The sequence below is a fragment of the Aptenodytes patagonicus genome, chromosome 3 (genome assembly GCF_965638725.1).
Source record: "Aptenodytes patagonicus chromosome 3, bAptPat1.pri.cur, whole genome shotgun sequence".
Lineage (NCBI taxonomy): Eukaryota > Metazoa > Chordata > Aves > Sphenisciformes > Spheniscidae > Aptenodytes > Aptenodytes patagonicus.
The window spans coordinates 85,537,703-85,561,113 of record NC_134951.1 but is presented as its reverse complement, the minus strand read 5'-3'; the positions used below and the strand labels follow the sequence as shown (position 1 = coordinate 85,561,113).

General features: G+C 39.2%; 1 protein-coding gene across 1 annotated transcript in view; it reads right to left on the bottom strand.

Moving 5' to 3' along the window:
* Positions 1 to 23,411, bottom strand: part of DISC1 (DISC1 scaffold protein) — a 212,339-nt gene that overhangs the window by 135,901 nt on the left and 53,027 nt on the right. Inside the window, exons 6-8 of the mRNA XM_076334113.1 lie at positions 13,828 to 13,978; positions 10,363 to 10,492; positions 6,202 to 6,437 (exon numbers count right to left, since the gene is read on the bottom strand). Of these exons, the coding sequence (XP_076190228.1) occupies positions 6,202 to 6,437; positions 10,363 to 10,492; positions 13,828 to 13,978 (517 nt within the window). The remainder of the gene's footprint in view (positions 1 to 6,201; positions 6,438 to 10,362; positions 10,493 to 13,827; positions 13,979 to 23,411) is intronic.

The following is a 23,411-nucleotide window of genomic DNA, read 5'->3' as shown; positions in this document are numbered from 1 at the left end:
AAGGAAAAAGTGCAGACAACAAAAAAAGCTCCAAACAACCCAAAAACCCAGGAAGTAAACCCAGAAGCAAAGACTCCAAGAGTATCTGGCATTAAAAGCACAATTCAGTTCTCTGTTGTCCCACACACAGGCCCAGCAAACAGTCAGGAACATTAGCAGCCTGTGCACTGTAGTAGAAACTTTTTGACGCCAGAAAGCCATTTCATCCCTCTGCTCTTTGTATTTGTGCTACCCTTCTATTCCCAGAGCATATTTTTTATACGTATGCATTTTCACAGAAATAGCCAAAGAAAACTTCAAACCACATATTTAGAAAGGACTTTCCTGGATTGACTGCATGTTTTCTAGCAAACAACAGATATCTTTTTGAAAAGACAGGGTGCGATTTGTTTTGCTTCTTCTAAATACAATTCGTTAAAGCTAATATTTTTGTTGAAAGGCTGATGTGAATAAACACGGCTGCATTCAGACTTCAGTAATTTCAGGTAGCTTGCTAACCGCTAATTTGACTAGAAATTTCATGTGGCCATATACTTTGAAGAACAACAAAAGGTGTACAAAGCAGTCTCTCCTAACAACAGTACATCACAGCCCGTTCTGAAGGGCACTTTTCCTAAGCTACTATGTGAAACTACGTAGAAGTCTTTTTTTCCAACTTTTCCCAACTAAACCAACTTCTCTAAAAAAAACCCACCTTTTCTGGCTTTATCACGCTTTGGCCCCAACTGAAGTTGCTGAATGCTTTGAGTATATTCCAACTAATAAGGTTTTCAACCCCCTGAGCATTTGTATTTCACTTTGAATTAATCTTTGTCAGATGAGCTCCAGGCATCACTAAAGCAGAGTGAACTGGTTGCATAAAACTTCGAGTTCAGTTCCTTGCGCCACTAGCCATGACAGTACTATAATAACTAATATACAGAATAGAGAATTTCCCTATCTTCAGAAGATCCCACACACCCACTGTGGAACAAATTCCTACTAATTAAAAATTGTTCCATGGAAAGGGCGGAAGAAGAGGTGGAGTATTCAAATATTTGGAAAGATATTTAATTGAATTTCTTTCAACCAGCATTCAGTGCCCAGACAATAGTCCAGATGGAACTGTGCAATTTATTTTAAGGATGACATGCTGTACAGTCACATGCATCTGTAGATACGGATAAAAACAAAAGAGAAAATGCTAAGTGAAACTAGATATGAACAGAAGTATAACAGACTTCCCCAGTTTTCATTGTGAAATGAAAAGAAACAAAAAAAAGGAAACAACAGGTACTGAAGAGAATAAGTCAAATATAAAATAAGACCATGTTAATTAATTAGAAGATTCAAGTTACACTAGTTAAAAACATATATTTCTGAAATGGTAGAGGATACAGAAATGATATATTTTGTTACCTTTTGCAGTCTCAGACCTATTTTCCTCCGATTTCAATATGTCATCTTTACTTACAACACTAACAGGTGTTGTGGTGCACACACCACCAGCTGCTCCCACCTTTTAAACACATCTCCACGCAACCCCACGCAAGCGAACTGAGCTTTTGCACTGCAATTTCCTCATTTTATAATAATGATTAGACCCTTTAGTTTACCAAGAGCAAATTAGGCCTGTCTGGATGAACAAAACAACCATGTTCTGTGGTCTCAACCTCAATGTGAATCCCTGTCAAAATGCAAGCTAATGTATTTGTCTGCGCATTAACTGGCCAGGTTTTAACCTCAGCTTCCACAGCCCTCAAGAAAGGGTCCAGGGTAACGTGTCTAACATTTCTCAATTCTTCAAACTCAAAGCATGCTATAGTTACTGACAAAGGCTTTTTGTTTTCAAAAAGACCACCACATACTGAAGATAAACAAGACAAAACAAAGGATTATTAATCTTCCTGAAAATAACAACGTTTGACAAGAAAAATAAGCTTAGAAACAATGCTCAGTCCAATGTTACATTGACTCGCTCTCTTGCTTCTGCACACTTCTATCTGGGCAATTATTCTTCATTTAAGATGTTCTCTCACATTTCCTGAAGTTTGCTTTAATACGTTGCTATTTAATAGCATTTAGACCAAGAAAAGCAAAATAATTGGTATTTTATAGTGAGCTGCAAGCCACTCAATACAATCCATCATAGCATAGATTGTCTTAAGAGATGCTTCACATCAGCCCTGTGTTATTCCAGTGCTGAATGCAATTCATGTGCCCAACAAATAATTATGCAAAAGCACGTTAGAGCAGTACTTTACTGACTAGCACAATGCAGTTAGAATAAATACATAGTATCTTGCAACCTAATACCCAGGAGCTTGTCATTTACAGCACATCAATACTGAACGACTTTCTACATAAGCACCGATCTTTAGTATATGTGCACGAGTAATAGCTTTATTTCTCACACAGATAGCCCTAACTTTAGAAGACTTTTTTTCTCTCTGCAATGATTCATAAAATAAAGTGTACATTTCCAAAAAAATCTTTCACATTAAACATCCCAAGACTTTGGAATTTAAAACTAATATGCTAAACCGGCTTCATCAAGTATTTTAACCTGTTACCTAATATACAATTGCCTTTCACAAGAAGTACTGATTTAGGATAAGCCAATGCAAGTTGCAACGAGGGAAATTCTGGCTAGGTATGAGACAAAAAAAAGTTCACAGCAAGGGTGGTGAAATGCAGGATGCCTAGCAAGGCTGCAAAATCTCCATTCTTGGAGATATGCAAAACTTGGGCCCTGAGCAACCTGATCTCACTTGGAAATTGTGGCCCTGTTTTGAGCAGGGGTTTGACAAGACGACCTCCTAAATTATTCTGTAATTGTATGACAATGTAGGGGATGCCCATAGGCACATGGGAAGTATATCCACACCAGATGTCTTACTATCTACTTGCTGCTTTTTCATCTTGCAGGAAGAGAGAACAGAACATGAATGGATGCAGACATAAGACCACTTTACTTGAGTTATGATGGACTGCACAGCTTTAAAAGGAAGACACCCATCACTTTGTTCAGTTTAACAGTGAGCCTAACTCTCACTGTTAATTAACCGCAACCGTCATAGGAGCATATTTCTTCCTCTCAGCCCTTCTGGTTATATAGCCTGCCCTGAAAGCAAGAATCATAGAATCATAGAATCATTGAGGTTGGAAAAGACCTCTAAGATCATCGAGTCCAACCGTCAACCCAACACCACCATGCCCACTAAACCATGTCCCTAAGTGCCTCATCTACTCGTCTTTTAAATACCTCCAGGGATGGGGACTCCACCACTTCCCTGGGCAGCCTGTTCCAATGTTTCACCACTCTTTCAGTAAAGAAATTTTTCCTCACGTCCAATCTAAACCTCCCCTGGCGCAACTTGAGGCCATTTCCTCTCGTCCTATCACTAGTTACTTGGGAGAAGAGACCAACACCCACCTCACTACAACCTCCTTTCAGGTAGTTGTAGAGAGCGAAGAAGTGGCAGAGAACCCATGCTGGAAATGTGCCTGCTGACCATTATGCAAGCGCAGCTCTGGGATGCTTTCAGCCACCTAAAGCAGCAAGTGGTTTGGGGGAATAAATTTGAGAACCAAAAGGCAAGGAAGGGGCCACGTGATAAAGTCAAGAGGTTGAGTCACACAGCTGGACTGGAGATTTCAGTCTGTACTCCCAAGACAGCTTGTGCATTTTTCAATAGAGCAGCAGGCACAGAATATACAACACTTGGGCAGATTCTGAATGGAATTTACCAGACCAAGAAGCCACATCATGTAGAGAAAACACCTACAAGGTGTTTTTAATTCAGAGAGAGCCACCATCTCCTGCAGAGAGGAGAGAAGCTGCTGAACAGGCAGCGAGTGGTACCTTGCTTCTTTGCCAGGCTGCATCAGCCAGGTTGAGACACGTTCCTACCAGTTCACTTTGCTTTTAAGTTGGGAAGAACAAGAAGAAAAAAAAATCTAGCACTTCATCAATGGACAGTTGCCAACTCCCTCAACAAATATGACCACCAGGTGTCTCTTTCATCTCAGCTGAGTGCTATAACAATTAATCCTCTCCACTTTCACTCTCCCAGAATCAGATCTCCTCTTGCCGGTTAGCCTTCTGGCCTTTTGCCAGATTTCTGCTTTTGCATTCCTGGATACATTAAGATCCAGCTTAAGAACTGTAATGGAGCACACTCCCTGCCAGAACACTGAAATCCTTAGCAGGTAAGAGCTTGCTCTGAGGCTGTAGGTTCAGATCCAGACAGGCTGCAGAGGACCTAAATGCAGAGCTTCCACATTGTGAACCAAGGACTCTAGCTTCCATGTGTCCATGCCACAGGTGGGCATCTACACCACTGCCTGTTACCTAATATACAATTGCCTTTCACAAGAAGTACTGATTTAGGATAAGCCAACGCAAGTTGCAACGAGGGAAATTCTGGCTAGGTATGAGACAAAAGTTCACAGCATGGGTGGTGAAATGCAGGATGCCTAGCAAGGCTGCAAAATCTCCATTCTTGATATGCAAAACTTGGGCCCTGAGCGACCTGATTTCACTTGGAAATTGTGGCCCTGCTTTGAGCAGGGGTTTGACAAGACGACCTCCTAAATTATTCTGTAATTGGTCAGAAAAGGCTTTAGGGTTTGACAAGAGCACACGACTATAACCTGACATAGGAGATTTAAACTGTTCCCGAAGGCTGTCACAGATGCCTGCCTAAGTGTGCTTACTTGTGCAGCCCCAACCCGCATTTATCTGTCCCCACTTGCAATAGAGGAGCTTCAGCTATGGGAGAGAGAGCAGAAAACACCTGATCATTGGCCCTGGTGACACAAATTTGATCAACGAACAAAACTAAAACAGAAAAGTTCATTTTTAAAAGATGCCTTGAATCAAACAGAAAGGAAAGAAATTAATTCTAAACCTTCATTAAAGTTCTGAACCCATTCCGGATAATGAATGCCTGTATTCCCTCAAGTGACTGTGTTATTTGTGGTGCCAGTGAGCGAAGAACTCTGAGCAAATTCCTCCTGAACCAGTACTAATTTAAGTCAACTCTTTGGGAAATTATTTAAAGATAAGTGCAACTCAAATGTTGCATCAGCAATGTGAGAGGAAAAAAAAATATCTGAATATTCTTTCGTAAGCAAATCCAAAACTAAGAGAAAACTCAAAACAAAGCACGGGTTCTCAGGCAGACTGCTTGAGACCTTTTATTCCTCAATCTCGGAAACACAGGTGTAAGATACTATTAAAACAAACTAAACTTAATTCAAGAAACTATTTTCCATAACCTAATGTAAAATTTTAAACAAACCTCAAAAGAGAGGAATATATGTCCTCTATGAAATGTTCTGCTGACTTTAAGAAAAAAATCTGTATAAATTAGCACACATGAGCAGCTTTTTTTCATGAATGTTAATATAACCAAACTAAATCCAATAAACATGAAGGGAGAAAAAAAATTGCAAGCAACATAGTTATTGCTTATCTGGAAGAAATGCAAGTTAGGATAAACAGGAATTTTATTTTGTCCTGGTGACACAGCAGCAGTAATGCTTTCAAAGTTCCATCACCAACGTCCCATTGACTGCCAGTACAGTTTAGGCCCTGAAGCACTTCTATTACTTTTGTAAATAAAGATGAGGTTATTTCCAAAAAGTTACCAAGAGTAGCTACTTTTTCATTTAAAGGAACCATACGCTGTGCATTTAACTGTAGATGTCCCAAAAGTCTTCATGCTTTATCCGTTCCCCCACTACCTCGAGTCCACTGTCTGAGCCTAACACTCATCACATCGGACTTTATTATAATTGGAAGTTCACTGAAGCAAGAAGCATCTCTAATACTTATTTGGTACACACTTTCAGGCTGTGAGAAATATGTTGTAATTACTGCATTACCAAGCTGGGGAAAAAAATTCCACCAGTTAACAAGAAATAATTTAAATTGATGATAAGTATTAACAGTTGATGGATACATATGCTTTCTGTAGGTGGCTCTTTACCATAAAAAAATATTAAGTGCAAGACCTTCAAATAACTACAAAGTCTTCTTTCCTGAGGAAGTATATTAATATTAGAACTTCAACATCTGTTCTTAGAAAATTTTAAAGTGTCTGAATCCAGCTAATTAGCTGGCACAATTACGTAGAAAACAACAACAGAAATTCAACAGTACATTGGGAAGATACAAGACTCTACATCACTGGCAACATATTGAAATTTAAATACCTCTTTATTGTCCCTGGAAGATCCAGACTGAATGGAATTTGATAGGAGGATGCTAAAGTGTCATCCACAGCCTTGCTTATTTCCTGTAGTTCTCTCAAAGAAATGCAGCCAAGTAAAGCAGTCAGTTCACAGTCCTGCGATTGAATAAGCCTGTCTTGTTCTTCAATTTCTCTTCTTAGCTGTTGATCTTTTGCTTCTAATATGGCCAGTCTTGCTTGGAGGTCTTCAATTTCTTTCTGCATAGAACAGAAATCTGAGTTTACTATGAACCTTGTTAGAGAAACTCCTCTGCCCCTAGAAAAATGCAGTACAAGTCTCAGAAGTAGCATGAATTAAGGTTGTCCAGTTTAGCACAACATTAAATGAGAAGACATTCTTTTGTTGACACACAAAAATTCTTATGCCTGTTGTATTTAGAAACTCTAGTGCTTCCACAGTCTGAAACTCCCCACCTTCATTTCAACACCAAATTTCAGGTTCCTCTTCCAACACCAACTGTCAGTCACCTTTTACCTTTAAAATACACGGGTATTTCCCAAGTCAAAAAATTCCCCCAAAAAAAGCAGTATCTCAGGTCAACCATGACAACAGAATCTTGCTATAGACTGGCAGCTAAAGTGATCAACCACCTATCTGTCCTCCGGCAGAATATCCCTGCAATGGTTCCTCTAGGCTTCCAATCCAACATCAGGCACAGGACACAAGTGGTGAATCACTGACTGTCTGGCCAGTCCTTTTGATTATTAATATTTAATTTTAATTAAAAGCACAAAATCCCTCCCTTGACTTAAAATGACCAGAGCTTCAACCTCAGTTGCACTCATCTTGCCAGAAGTTCAAACCCCGTGCATTATGATACTGACGTTTCTTGCAAGAGCACATTCTAATTTTTCCTTGAAAACCTAACAGGTAGCTTGCACCCAAGGAAGGTGCACTTCATGAAGGAGTCTGGGTTGCTGAGTTAATGAAATTATTTAATATATGGCCCTTTGCTCATTTGTCCCAGAATTTGAAAAGTGAGTTTAAAAAAAAAAAAATCAAAGGATAACTACTTGCTATCGAAGTAGCTGAATGCCATACTGGAGAATTTGATTCTATTCCTACATTTCTTACAGTCTCCGTGAAACTTTGCAAGCCACTTAAACTATTTTCTCAACACACAGCCACAGATTGAACGTTCACCATCTTCCATATAACCAACAAGAGAGGTCTCTGAAGTGCTATCTATAGACTCTCAACAGAAATCAAAGCTCGTAATTCCACACGCTGACCACATTCAGTCCAGCTAAAAAAAAAAAAAAAAAAAAAGGGAAAAAAACCCGCCCAAAACTTTTTCAGGTAAATAACTAGGCATTACAAAACTGACATTAGAAACGACCATATAGCTTTTTATGGTAATTCACTTCTTCATTCTCTATCTGTAAAATGGCAATAAGACTATCTCTTCACCCAAACCGATGTTATGGAGATAAAATTAAGTGGTTTTGAATCAGTCAGATGCCATGTTGATTAATGCTGTAAAAAGAGCCCATTCACAAATTAATAAATCTGCATCCAAAAGAGGGTTTGAGTGGCATACCGTAAAAGGGTTCTGGGGCCGAATACTGAGTAATGAAGATAAAATGGTATTCTGAGTATCTGAACAAGCACTTTCCATCTTCAGCAATGTATGAGGCAGGGATCCAGGCAAAAAAAGGCATGCTCATACAATTAAAGACTCTCATAAAACATACATACTATGCACAGATAACAGACTTCGGCATTTCTTTGCTTTTTGAGTGCTTCACTTTGAAAACATTGAAAGAATTTAAGGTTTCAATGTAATTTAAGTGCAGTTTAGTTCACTAATGCTCATTTTGTCAACAACCATATTTTCAGGTTTGCTGCACTGCAACAAGCTCCCTGAGTATCTTAAAACAACAAGAAACAGTCCTTGCATGTTCAAAGGTTGACGGGCTCAAAAATTTCAACTTCTATTAGTGCTGCGCACTAGATTCATCAAATATTTTCCTCCTTTTTTGGTTTTAGATTTAGCGACAAGAGAACAGAGTGGCCCATGTTTCAACCCACAGGCATTTGTCAAGGACAGAAAGGTCAGCAGGCCAAAAACATCAGTTTTGTTTCTTTCAGTCTGAAATTAGGCTTTTAGTGCGCACAAAGGACAATTCTGTCTCTGTGTTACTGGTTTGGGAATATTGCCAAAATCTTAATAGGCCCTACTTAATACAAAGACCTTCATATTCTGTGAAAATGTAATTGCAATCACTGCAATAAGCAACCTACATGGGAACAGAAAGGGAGATGAACAGAATTTGGTTTTACAAACACACTTTTAGTACTGAAATGTTTTTACAACATAAATAGATACCAGAAGCACACAATCTGTATTCACAGAGAGAAAGCTGTTCTACTTGGGAATAGTTCACAGGCATTCTTGGGAGAATGGAAATTTTAGTCAGTAAACTGGAATTCTCTCGCATTCTTTTTCAGAAATGCCAAGAAGCCTTAAATGTGCTCTTGGTCAGCCTCCTCCAGGGACAGATAAAAAGGACTTAAAGTCTCAGCATGGAACAACAGATTATATTTGGCTCACTAAACATAAGCTGGAGTTTTACTTTGTGGATTTGAGGTTAAACTGAGATTTCTAACACGATGGCTAATCAGTACCGATTGTAAACTTCCAACTTCACTCATGGGCTGGTGTTCTCCAGGAAGTACAGATTGCAGTAGAAACATTAATATGTAAATTTTAGATGCTGTCACAGGCTTTCTCAAATCCCTGAAGACAAATGCAGAACCAACAGGAGAGAGGGTAGAAGGAAAAGGAAGGTAAAGTACAGCTGAGGGGGAAAAAACAAAATAACGATTTCAGATCACGTGAGATTTTGGGCAGGAGCAATCCTTAAGCGATGCCAGGACCCACCAAACGTCACAGGTCAGACTTCTCCAGAACCTGGAATTCACGATAATTTTGAACAAATGCTCATAAATAGCGTGCCTGTACAATGATGTGGCTAATTTGTCCCTAGTATAACTACACAGAAATAAAGATTCACCTGGAGCAAGTATAAAAACATTAGCTGGCGTGGAGTCTTAAGTACAGCAGTTTTCAGTTGAATAGCTTGAGGTGGCTGGCTGGACATCTAGATTACCAAAAATAGTTTTCTGGACACTGATAATGTTGAACTAGACTATGTCTCCTCTTACATGTTGATGAAATAAATCCAAACAATACAAAGGTGATGACTAGGATAGAAAAGACATTTCTTCATCTCAGTAAGATTTTCCAATGGCCACCTATGATGCTTTTCTCCATTTCTTTCTGTTTTTTATATATATATATTTATGTGTATACACACAGATGATTATACTATCAGATCCACCAAAGGAAGAAAAGTATAAAAAACAATGAGATTTCAAGACAACACCACAGAAAAAAAGAAAACGAGACCTACTAGCTCTCCAAGATGTCACATTGCTGAGTGTGATTACCAGGGTTTAAAAGGAGGTGGAGCAAAGACTTGTACTAGACAGTAAACAGATTTTTTGAAGGACAGTGAAAAGAAAGAGCTAAATTTTGCTTAAAAGGCTTGCAGATTTAAAATTGGACAGAAGCCATCTTAAAAACATTCCATTTGCCAAATTACCACATTGTGGCATCACGTGTCAGTGCAAAGTTGTTGTTGGCAAATGCCAACTGCTCCATGATGATTCCTTCATCCTTATGAAATGTATCAATCATCTTTCAGGAACAAAAGCTGGTAAATCATGTATTTATAGTCAATTCTAACCAGAAATGGATGAAAGATTGCTTCCCTCAAAACTTTTTGTCTTCGAATAAAAACTTCTGAAGATCAGTGAAATATTAAAATGGCAAATTAGAACATAAAGAGCACACAAAAAAATAATGAGGAAAGTTAAAGCACACACACAAGCCACCGAGCCTTCCAGTTCTGCTTCTCCGTAATGAGATTAACACAAGTCCTGTGGCTGCCATCTCCAGTCATCACTTAGATTATCAACTGGACTACAGCCAAGGCTCTAATTGCTGCACAGAAGCAAAGTCACTATTACAATAAATTTATTTAATTCTGTGTGACAGCTTACAAGCTTTTCTGCACACAGCACTGGTTCTTATAGACAACTTTGCAGTCCTGTTACCTGTAACCATTTCTTTTCTTGAAAAAGTTGGTTTCGTTTTGTGGCTGAAACCTGCGTCCTCTCCTGGTAAGTGGATCTCAAAAGTTTATGTTCATTTTCGTGCCAAAGCTGGATTTCTTCATGTCTAACCCTTTGAAAAAAATGAAAAAAGCTAAAAATTAGCGTTATCGCCGAGTATCAACATTTCAAAGATTAAAAAGGTCAGAATGCTACATGTCACCTTCAGAGTTATCACACTCCATCACCAGAATGATTACATCTTAAATGGATACAGCTAGAGAACAAGAGATTTCTCCTTGGCATATCTTCCTATATTATCTCAAACATTTACACTGTTTTTACAACATGCTGAAGAAGGAAAAAGGAAAACTTGTATAGCTTCAGGCTTCCCCCAGCTTTTTCATATTTCAGAAATTTATCCATCACTGCCTTGAAAGAGACAAAACTAAGGCATGTAATTTCTATCAATACAGAGAAAAATCTCTTAGACAGAAGTTTAAAAACTTGCCAAAGCCATTTTTGCAGCTTCTGACAGCTTTTGGAGACTACATTAGAGATCATCTGGCGTGTTTGCTCCACAATGCCAAATTTTACTTCTCTCTTGCACAGCAAGTTCTTTCAAAAATCGGTCAGTGGGATTCCTCACAGTGGTCGGTACAACCCTCAGCTGTAAATCCTTGCATGATTCGACCCCAAGGTAATCAGTACATTACATTAAGTGTCAAGTCTATAATCAGCCTCTCAGAATGCACCTGCAAACAATGCAAACCTATTTTGTCTTGCATGTTCCTGCATAAGAGCATGTGCGCTTGCAAGGCCAATTGCATTTCTGTGTCCATCTCTAGAGACAAGTGCGTGCATTTCCACATAAAGGGTACAGATGCATTTCAATATCCTGTTTAAAAAAATACTGTCTCAAACAAAGAATGTTTTTGAAGCATGATTTCCCATCGTAATCTTGCAAAGCAAATACATCCATGCTACATATAAAACATGCATCACAAGTCTGGTTTAAGCATGATTAATCATGCAATTATGATCTTCATACACAGCTGTTTAACAAGTGTGCAGAACAAGAGGTTCCCGTCTCTTCTGCAGGACCATCAGAAGACACACATGCTTTACTCCCTCTCTGTGGGCTGAAAAATATACTGAAAAAGCAAAATAAAACCCTAGCACTAAAATAAGTGGCATTAATACTTAAACAAAATAGACATAACGACAGTGTAACTGTATTTCTGTAATAACAAAATAGATCAAAGAGACACCCGTATTATGAGGTGCTAGGCCATCACTGTGTATGTGCCTTACAATCATTATAGATTGCTGTGGCTCCAACTGACTACACTTCGCAGCAGCTCTGAAGCCTCCTTCTTTTATTAAGAGCTGCGTCTTTCTGAGAGCTGTATGCCATAGAAATTTGAGTGGGTGGTGAAAATTTAGGAAACATCCACAATAAACATAGGTTATTCTCAGAACCTCCTTGGAAATCCCATGTACATCTGCCTACTTTGTACTGAGGAAACAGAAACAAGATCTCTCTGATCTCACCAAACCTGGGTGATTGCACGAACACGGTATTGTTCCTAAGCTAAACATAACCAAACCTGGGCTCCTACCACCTGCCCCCAATATCCTGTGTCAACACTGATTGCATTCACCTAAAAATTCATCTCATAATTTAATCAAGTAAAACAAAACTGGGGCATGAATTTCAGTCTCGTATTAAACAAATAACCTGCCATACACACTTTTCATTTAAGAAGTTCTTTATTTGCAAAAAGATGAGACTGGCTTGATTACAGTAAAACTGCAATGATCTGGTCTTCTGGGGCTAGTCTGATCATCTTTTTAATTTTCCAGGTGAAAAAAAGAAGTCTTGGGTATACTGGTTTTGTTCCGATTCAAAATGAAAATAAAAACTGAAGTCTACAAATTTTCCTTGAAGAAGTGGTCATGTTTTGTACCCTGTACTATCTAAAAATACTGTTGGAACAGAAAAATTTTTAAACACCCCTATTGAAGACAAAGGGTACGCTTGCTGCATCAACAAGAGTGAGACCACAGACAAAGCGGTGTGAAAGGCTACAAGAATCAAGCGAGAAAAAGAAAGGGGGTCACAACAACAGTCAAACTCAAGCTCAAAGAAAGGAGTGTGCACAAGACAGAAAAGTGAAGAGGATATTCATCTGACCCTGAAGAATGGCACTGCTCTCAGACCTGTGCAAAGAGAAGAGTTGCAGATATAATCATCTGAAGAACAGGAACACTTTCATAAATGTATATATTATATATGAGATATTTTATATATAAAAATATACATACATTATATAGGAAAAAAATAAGCAGACTATGTATTTCAAGGATGCTTTAGTGACGCAATTTCTAAGACACTAAAGACAACACCACCCCTAAAGCCAAAATCATTATTACAAACTAATGCATAGAGCGAACACGTCTTAATGACAAAATACAGAATGTTGTATCCTAATCTTTAAGGAATGGTAAAACAGCTTCTTAGGGCCTCAGAAGGTAGAAGGAAACAGCTCTGAGGGAGTGCAGTTTGTTTTAAACCTGCCTCATTACTAAATACTATAAATAGAGGCTAAAAATACCCTTAAAAGTCTCAAATTTTGCAATAAAATCTTATTATCTGTACTGATTTTATCTAATTTCCATGTATATCAAAAATTACACCCAAATGTATTGACTATCACACTGCAGCCTTTATATGTATAAGCTGCCAGAAAAGAAAGGGGGTTTCTTCTTTCATTTGTGCTAGCGCATTTGAGAACAGCTTGCAACACCTATGAAGAATCCTCTTACTTCTAATAACAGTAACCAGTAGCACAGCTGAAGAAAGACCTAGAAACAGAGACAATTTTTTCTTCCTAAGCTAACTGCCTCCCTTGGGTCATCCAACACATCTCACATTCCCCCAATCTCTGAAGTTGTTATCCCTTCAAGAGAAGGCTGAGAATTTATTTTTGTGACTTGGTACAGGACTGAGCACATTACTGCCACCTAATAAGTGACGCATAAAAGGAAGCTCCCAAAGATCTATGCATATCAAAAAAGAATCTGTTTTTACTTTATATTTAAATATCCTTTCATTGCCTGAATAGGAGCATCAGAATTAACTCCACAGGGAACCGTTGCTCAAGCTGCCTTGCTGTTGTATGCTCAAGCTGCCGCGTCAAGGATTCAATCCCATTCCTACTCAACATCAGTGAGAAAAGTTCCATTTAATTCACCAGTTCATCATGATCAATGTTTTTCAGGGCAACTCTGAAAGAATTGTAGAAAGAAAAAGAGAAGCGGGGGGCGGGGGGGGTGTCATAAACAAGCTCCATATTGATATGTTAGAAGGTCCTTAAAACTCTTTATTAAAATTATTCATAAATTGTATTCTCCATTTTGAGAAAAACAGAAGTGCCATTTTACATAATAAGGAATCAAACTTACCGATGATCAGCAGCCCAATGCAATGCTGCTTGAACTTGGGTAACGAACCTATCCAAAAACCTGCTAATTGAAGGATGCCTTGAAGGAAGCTGAAATTTTAAAGAATTTTTGTCTTTCTCCAGTTCCTCCAGTTTCCGTCTAAATTTATCAGCTAGAAATGAAATAAAAAACCACGTTACTTAACAGTGACAAAAAGGTTCCATTTTATCTGAAGAAGAAAAAAAAATGTTGATCAACAAAAAGTAAAAACCACCTCACAGACGGTTCTTCCCCTTTTGATAAAATATATTGGTCTGTTTTGCTCAAGGATGAATTACTAAGACTACAATGGAAAACATCAGATAACCAGGATGCTAAGCTACTTTCTTCTATGACAAGGACAAAACTGCAGGCTTCCCAGCACTTTCACAGAGTTTTAATTTGGTAAGGCTCCAAAGAATTGGCTCAAAGTTATCATCTGTGTTCTTTTCCTAGAGTAACAGCTCTGAATTCGACTCTAAGAAAACTCCTACTCTTCACTGCTCCAGTTTTAAAACAATCTTAGATGGCAGTTATACATTTAAAGTCTGACCTTTTAAAAAATTGCATTGTTATTAGATCAAGAACTGAAGAATCACATATGATATTCTCAGCAATATATTTCAGCAGAAAATGCACATGCAATTATAGCAATTAAACAATTATCTCATTCCAGACTCTCCTGAATTATGCTTACTTTATCATCCAACAAAAAGATTCACTTTCAACTTTAAATAAAAATAACAGTGGTCCTTAAGAGAGTGCTTTGACTCTATCATAAATCTATAAATTTCTTAGAGTAAACACTTCTCTATATAAGTTAGCTCTTACTTTTGTTTTCTTTCCCTGTGTAGAAAACAAAGGAACATAGTTCCAAATACAAATTATTATTTCTGGTACATATATTCTCTGTTCTCTCTAGTGCCAGTATACTAGCAAAATCACATACATGACAGATAACAAGCCTGACTGGTCCAAGCCAGAACACCTTTGATGATACATTAGTCAAATCAGAGAGTTTTCAGCTAGCCCACAAATGGAAAACCTTTACAATTCAGTACTTTCCTCATGACCCCGCTGCCTACAATTTTGCGTGATTAGCATTCCTTCCCTTCTAACATTTTCAATACAACGTGTTACTATCAGAATAACATCCATCTGCGCATGCTTTTTACTGCTTATTTTCTTTCTTTATCCTCAAAGGGGTTTTAAGAAGAGGGGTTGTTTACATTTGCTGGTTTAGTGAAATGATCCATTTTTACAGTAATCTATCATTAGTATTGATCTCCCTTCCACTCCTGTGCCGATGGGGTGGAATAAAGACACAGAATGTACTAATGAGACTAGATCTTCTCCCTAGGCCAGCAGACCGTTCCAGGGTAGTTAAACTCATGTTGTTGTTGTTGTTATTATTATTAGGGTGCAAAACACTGCCAGAAGGCTCTAGCTGAAATGATCACCAGCCAAGTTACTGCAGGGTTCAGGCCTTGCCCCAACAACCACATGTACATGTGTGCATACTCTTCCTGCAAAGGAAAAACACTTTTTCAGCAGTGGAGGTGAACCACATCAACGGTGTGTCTCACAGGGACCACAGCTAAACAGCTTCAGCCTATCCCTATCACCACAAGGAAACCAGAATTTGGGCCCCGATGAGACTTCTGAGCCCATACTTTGACCAGAAAAACATATCAGTATTCGCATTTCATGTGGAATTTCAAACACAGCCACCAAAATATCACTGTTACAAACAGAAAAGTAAGGGTTGGATTGTGACCAATGACCACTGAACGCCAGAACACATGGAAACACCTCCTTTTACTCAAACCATTCACCATTGGGCTTCCTGTGTTACCTGAGCGGGAGTTGTGGCAACCCTCTACAGCCATTCAACGATGTTGTCATTGTTCTTCAACATAATTATGCTCACACTGTGTTTGTATGTCCAGTTGTTTCATCGTTCTACTCCTACCCATTCTGGCCCTAGAAACAGGCTATTCTGAGAAGGAAAACAGATGAAGGGATCCACGTGCCAATTCATTCTCTCTCATTAATTCTTGGCTGTGTCCTGCTTTATATACTCCAGTCTACACAGAATTCAATTAGTTTCTACTAACAGACATTTCTAAATAATTGTTTCGCTGGCATTTTATAAGTACTATGACTCCACCACCATTGAGCTGAACACTGCAGCACTCAGCTTTAGGCTCCTCTCCTGGAAAGGAGACCCCTCGGTTTGACCTGGCCGTGTCTTCAGTGCATGGAAAGACCAAGGCACCTCAGTGCCAGCTGCAGAGCAGGGAACCATGCAAGTAAGGCTTATCTCAGTCCAGCTTTCAGCGCTGCAGCTCAAGAGAGATCTGGATTAAGCAGAAGTAATGGAAACAATGACAAGTCTAGCAAACAGGACATGTGAGAAAGACAGCGATAAGCAGGGTTCCTTGATCTAGTGGAGATAAAGACTGAGGGGAGTAACTTCCAGTACTATTACACACCAGGAAGCTGCAAAGAAAGCAGTAATACAATGCTTTTCACCTCTCCTCAGCACTTGAGCCTCCAGTAGCAAACCCGAGTTGCAGCAAAGGAGATGAGGAAAAACATTAGATATAGTAAAGCACTAACTGCTTGGGACAGCCAGGAAACCTCCACCAGTGTTGGTTTTCAGGTCAAACAGCTCTCAGGAATAGCTCTGGCATAGTTTTTAAGGTCAAGGCCAGCAAGATCAAATGTGTTCTCCTGAGATCCCTTCCCACCATATTTTCTAGGATTTTCCAGCCAAGAAGCAGACACAGAAGGCCTTTGCTATTCGTAAGCCATCAGACTCAAGGACACCACTTTCTTTTACCTTCATTTTAGTCTTTTAAGCACATTATTTCAACACAGAAAGACCTTCACAGGATCCCAGAGCTCACTGATGGACTGAGACACCAAAAGAAACCACACACACTCAGATACCTCCATCACACACACAGACTTAATACTTTGTTCCTCTGTCCCACACTCTACCTCAAAATAAGTCATTTAACACACAGCTTACATGCAAAAAAGCAATCCCTCCATTTGATGAAGTTCTTAAATGAAGGAACTTTAACGTATTCAATACATACTGTTTTACAGACAAGAATTTGCAATAAGGCTTAATTCTCTCTACCAGCCTTTTATTTCACTGTATTCTGTTGCTAGCTTGCTGCCTTGCTGCAGTCCTATGGATACCCTAGATGAAGCTTCTACTTCAGTGCAAACAGCAAAAGTCAACCCTTAAATTACCCTCCATCCCAGCCCGTTACTGCCTGGTACACTTCAGACATCCCACTCAATTTAAAGCCAACCCAAGGTACAGGCCTGGAAGATGCTGACTAACTGCTGTTCTCAATTAAACAGATAGCAGTCGGAGATCTGCACTGTCTCCAAAGATCATGTTTTGGAACAGCTTAGAGCAAAGGAAGCAATTTCTGTAATTTTTAATTGACCTTATGAGAATATCTGGCTACCTCTCTACTTTTTACATATTCTGATCTTGGTTTTATTCCCCTGAAGAGAAGGTTCACTTTATCAGAACTATTTATCATCATTTAAAAAACATTTAAGAAAATCTTCACAGTAAGGGTAGAACCTCATTTGCTACATACTGCATGTATTTATGTTTATTTATGTCTGTTCTTTGCTGATAGGTGGGCAGATGATCAGTCGTGCTATTCTACAAATTGCTGGACATTAAGGAAATGTTTCTTCTAGAGAAGGCCATTTGATCCTGCCCCACAATCCTGTAAAGAACCCCCTCCCTATTTCCTTCCTTCCCCCAAAAATCTGAAGGATCTAAACCAGGATTTGTGCAGGGTTTACATGCACAAATCACACACTGCAGCCCTAAAATCATTTTCTTACCTGCTAGATACTTCCAGAGCCAGGTAACCTCCCCAGCATTCACTTTCTTAAAAACTTAAAGCTTCCAAGATGACTGAAGTGTTTTTGTATACTCAGCATGAAAGATATTGTTACCTATTTTGTAAGAACTAAAGAAGTCCCAGGTTCAGATCCAAAGACTCCTCTTCTAGCAGTCTGTCTCCAACCACACACAGCGGCAGGCCTTTAGAGAGGAGACTAAGAACCAGGGTGCAAAGTGCCCCTTTACCTTGATATTGCTCCTGAACCTCTAATGTTTGTCAGCTGAAAGACTTCTTGAGCAAGGCACTATTCCTAGGATCAGGAAAAGAGGGGGGGGAAAAGTCACCAACAGGTAGACATCTATCCACCAGAAACTTCTTTCCTCAGGCTATCTATGCTTTTGGTCTCCAAAATATACTATGACAGAGAATTTCAAAATGGAATTATGAATTATATAAACACATACCCCATTTGGTAATTTTAAATCTAAAGTCTGATGATCTTTATTAGGTGTTTCTTTTTTTTTTTAACTGTAAATAAAACAAAACATTCCTTCTTCACTTTCCCTGCACATTAATAACTTAGGCATCATCATGTTCAAATTGCACCACTCATTTTCCAGGACAGAGAGACTTACTTTAGCTAAAGCAATCTACAAAGGCTAGAAAGTGAGGAGTCTAATGCAGAGCTTGAATACGTGACTGAAATGCAGCTGGAGAACAGACTAGTAAGCAAGGTGTCTACAGCCCAATTACTAGCACTGGCCTCCTACAAAATTCCTTGCAGGAGAACATGCAGACCAATTAATATCCAAATAGGACATGTGAAGACACATACTGTGATCAGAAATGAAGGCATTACAAGCAACTGGAGTATGCACGTGCTCTTAATTTAAGGATAATTAACCATTTAACAGTACCAAACAGATACACAACAGAAGATACTCAATTCCTTGCAAGTCCTAACACACCGGATACGTGTAAAAGAGAGCTTCAGATTACATTTGGATAGTTGAACAGCCAGCCCCTACCACGTGCTGTCTGGTCACTGGTGCAGAGCAAAACCTTTTCTACCTTCCATTCAGCCCTGCATACGGAAACCAACAAAATAAATGCAGCACGGAGTCAAACCACACACCCGGGGCAAGGCTGGCTCCAAAAAGGCATGGGGCTGGGGACAGACACTGGAAGAGCCTGTTGGAGTGACAGGAGCAGCAGCTGTACCCCAGAGCTATGCCTACCCTTCCGACTATGTGGACTAACAGGAGCACATCTGCAGAGCAAAACAGTTCCAGCACTGAGCAACCAACAACTGCAGTTCAGAGGGTCTTACTTCAGACTAGGTTTAGTGTAGCCCTGTGGACCAAAGGCCAGTTAGTAGTTGGAGCCTCTCGGGTACACCTCTAGAGCACATCTTCAGACTTTGTTCCACCTGAAAGAAAACCAGTCCATGCACTCCGAGACTGCTCTACAATGCAAAGCAAAGTACGGTAATCGGGACAATTGGGAGATTCCCTCCAAAGGCTTGCACACCGAATCTGAACTAAAATGCTATTTGGGCCAGGGTCCTTGGAATACTTCCAGCAGTCAGTGAAAAAAGTACTCCTGGAAAGGCCAGTAAGCAGAGGCTAAAGCTTTCCAGACAAAGCTATAAGCCGCTAGGTACCACAGCCAAACGTTCGCGTTCAGTTCATAAAAGGCTAGAGCATAATGGCTGCTAGAGCAAAACGCAAATGAAATTACCCCGCTTACCCACCACTTAATTTTTTCCACTCCAACCAAAAAGGCAACTTTGTGAAATTCAATACTCCAGCTGTGCTCCTGAGCTATCAAGACAACCTTGAGGAACAGCTGAGCGAATCAAACTCCTGACTGCTGAACATCCTTTGGAGTCGGAAGCAACTGCTACAGAAATGACCTCAAAGCAGGAGGGCCAAAATCCGTAGAGAGTGCTACAACTCCATAATTCTTTGTTTTGTGTATATTCCTCAGTTATTTGGCACTCTTAGTACAGGTAACAAACCCTTCTAGTTCCTCCTTTACACCACTGAGATGCTAGATCAATGTTTGCCTCCAATTCTGGTGCTGACTGAAGCTAAAAAAATAGTAACCTGAAGAGTACAAGAGAACAGGTCTCCGGCATTCCCAGCCAGACTCAAGGCATCAGAGTAGCGAAAATGCACAGCGATGACCTGATGTCACATTTGATGCCGCAAGCTTCTCCTGCTGCAGGCAACATCAGCTGTCTACCGTCTCTCCATTCCTTTTTCTTTCCTAGCAACGAGAGACCAGTATACATAAATCGGGTGGGGGAGAAAAGGGAAGGAAAGCTGGTACTTGAAATAGCGCCTGCAAGAGAAGCAACAGAGAACAGTATCTGAAGGATTTCTTACAAGGACTGCTCAAGCAGACTTCTCTGCCTCCCAGAAAGCTCTGCATTCCCCCCCCCCCCCATCAGTCCATACCAGTTACAAGCCAGGAAATTGCTGCATCCTTAAAACATATATAACATTTCAGAATTTAATGTGCTGAATGTCAGTATTGCAGCAGAGTTGGGAAGTCTGAAAGCTTTAAAAAAATACAAGAACAAACACATTTCAGCTGTTATGCTCCTTATAAAAAGAAGTTTGACACACTAGCAGATATTGATTTTTCCCCTCTAATTCATATTGAATTTAAGAGCATTCATTTAGGTTTTGAACAAAAAGATAACTTCTGAGAAGTTTCACTGATGCTTCCCCCAAAGCACAACACCAAGTTTCCCCACCTACAGTTTACATCATAACACTGAAAATTCTATGCTGTACATGAAACACCTTCCCAGAAGGGCACTGGTACAAGCCTAGTGTAGACTTTCAGCATAAATTTTGACCAGTGCCCCTATTTTGTAGAACATCCATAGCAGCACCACCACTGACAGATTGCCACTCAGATCTGTAACATTCTCTGCCTCTTAGTAATAACAGTTAAACGGAGCGGTGATTTACAGGCACAAGCCGTAGGACTCAGTGGGTTTTGTGAGGGTGTAGGCACAGTTACTTTCAACATCAGCAGGAAGATTAGCAAGAAGCCACAAAGCCAGAAAGGTTTTTCCAGCACGCCTCTGGGAAAGGAGGGGGGTGAGATCCCAGCGGGAAATGTCAGAGTCCTGACTTGGGTGATTAATCTCGTAAGTTACTTGGCCAGCATTAGAAAAATTTTGCTTTCCCGTATTTCTTTCTCATTATCACCTGGCAATAATGTAGGCTGAACTATCCTCACAGCTGTTCTTTCTGGACTCAGTTTAAGGCACATCAGCACTATCTGGATAAACCTACATCACAATTTCCTGTAACATGACTATCCCGCAAGCAAAGTAGTTATTATTTGCCACTATCACCTCACAGAGAAGTCTCCAAGAAAGGCTCCAATCATACTAGGCTCAGACAACAGCAAAAAAAAAAAATCCTACTCCAATAAATTTACAGTTAATAAAAACAAATGACAGCTGAAAAGACAAATGGAGAGGACAAAGCATCAGACATACAATATGGGTGAAAATGATGTACAATAATTTCAGCGTACCAGATGCAGCTTAATCTCCACTGCTCTTAATCTGACACTTCTGAAAAACATTAAGTTCTTATAGTATTTTTAATAGCAAAGTTTTTAATAGTAAGAGTTTCATAAGTATTTTACATTACAGCATAAACTAGCCACTTCCATAGTTTTCTAGATGCTGGAGTAATTACATTTTTTAAAGTGCCTGACATGCATAACAGTTGCTGAAATAGTGGACAGTTTTCTGTATGTGGCAACCCCTTACTCATCTTTGTAATTGCACTAGAGTAAAGGTACAGTTCTATACAGTGTCTATCCCCTATAGTCCTTATCTTCAGATTTGCTGCATTTGTAAATTCCTTTGAACAGCACAAGGGTTTTAATGCATAGGCATTTTTGGAAACATCATTTCCGTTTCAGTCAAGTCACAATACAAAATAAACAGTGTCCTGTTGACTGTTTGCTTTTCATATTCTTTCATAAACATCAAACTTCCAATGAAACCACTGAGATGCCTACATTTCCAATATGACTTTACAGTAAAAATAATTTACAATAACATCCAAAGAGACGTTAAAGGAAAAAACAAGCTGATGGCTGGTGCACTTTATTTGATACCAACATTATTTTGTAAGCAGTACTGACAGTACTGTCACTACATATGAAATTGTACAGAAATAAAAGAAAAACATGTACCGCTGATTCCAGGCTGAATCTGCATTTTTTAAAAAGTAAGGCTATGCAGCACAATAGCACAGATCCCTATTCTGGATGAAATTCTACTCTTAAAAAGATCCCTCAAGACAAGGAAGCTAGCAGAAATCAATGCAAAGCTCCTTGGCTTGCAATACAGCTCCTTTTTTTGTTGGAGATGGTAGAGGAAGAGCTTTGGTAAAGGTTTCCAATCAGCACAGTTCACATACATGAACAACTGTCAGCTATATATTAATGTCGACTGAGGACAATTCAATCCCAGTTCACTATGTCCCTTTCCTTGCTCCAGGAATCTCTAAGCCAACATCTGCCTTTCCTCACTGCCTCTGAATAAATGCCATGGGTTGATTAGAAGACAGGCCAGTCAATTAACAGTGAAACAATGCAATACTCTACAACTAATTGCATTATATTGTGAGATACTGGTCATTTTTATAAAGCAAGTTCTAAATGTTCTAACAAGAAATTAAAAAATCTGATGGACTATAGCTGGGTTTTCATATCAAGGATTTTATGACTAGAGACACAGTCAGATTATGTTGGGATTTTTTTGTACCAGGCTCTATTTAAGCACATATTGTGAATCTAAAGTGCTTTGTTCCAGCTGTCAAACAGAGAAAAGGCTCCTTTGTTATTGCCTAACCTGAATATATTAAAAATACCATCCTAAAGCACACCATTTAAAAGATTTTTTTTTTTTTTGTGATAGAAGTCCAAAACTAGTATAGATAACATAAAGAAGTGTTCCTCAAAGGTTTATCTTCATACTTTTAAAAGCCATGCTGTAAAAATGCACAACAAAGCAGCACAAAATCTAGGCTAAGAAACACCAGTGAGTAGTGTAGAGTTGCTTTAAGTTGAAGTTTGAAAGAAACTAGCACAGATTTTAAAGTTTGGCGTATATTAAATGGTGCGATGTTCCCCAAGGACTGTAATATGCGAAGAAATCTGCTTGCAGTTCTGCTTAAGCCACCAGCTACAGATCAGCACCACCAAAACCAAAATGCAATTAGACAACATTATCTTCCTTCTGTGGCAAGGCATGCTGATGAAAAGGTATCAAATATTCTTTCCTATAGAATGGATATTACACACAGAGAACTATAAAGAGAATATAAATACATGCACGCAACCCCAAACCAATTGATCTGAACACTGCAGTGGGGAACTCTACAAGGAAACTTGAAGCTTTGCTCTAGAAACAAAAGGGGAGAGAGAAGATAAAGGAAGGCTTTGTGGTAACTGAGCTGAAAACAGTACATCCATTCATTATGGATGACTACCTGGATGCCAGAATTTTGGTTAAAGAACATCTTTTTTCTTCCTCTCTTGCTCTCTGCATTCCCCTTCATGAGCTCCCACAATAGTGCTCAATGTCTTCTCGTATTCCAGGTCTCCGCTCTCACATTTAGTATTCTACATAATCTC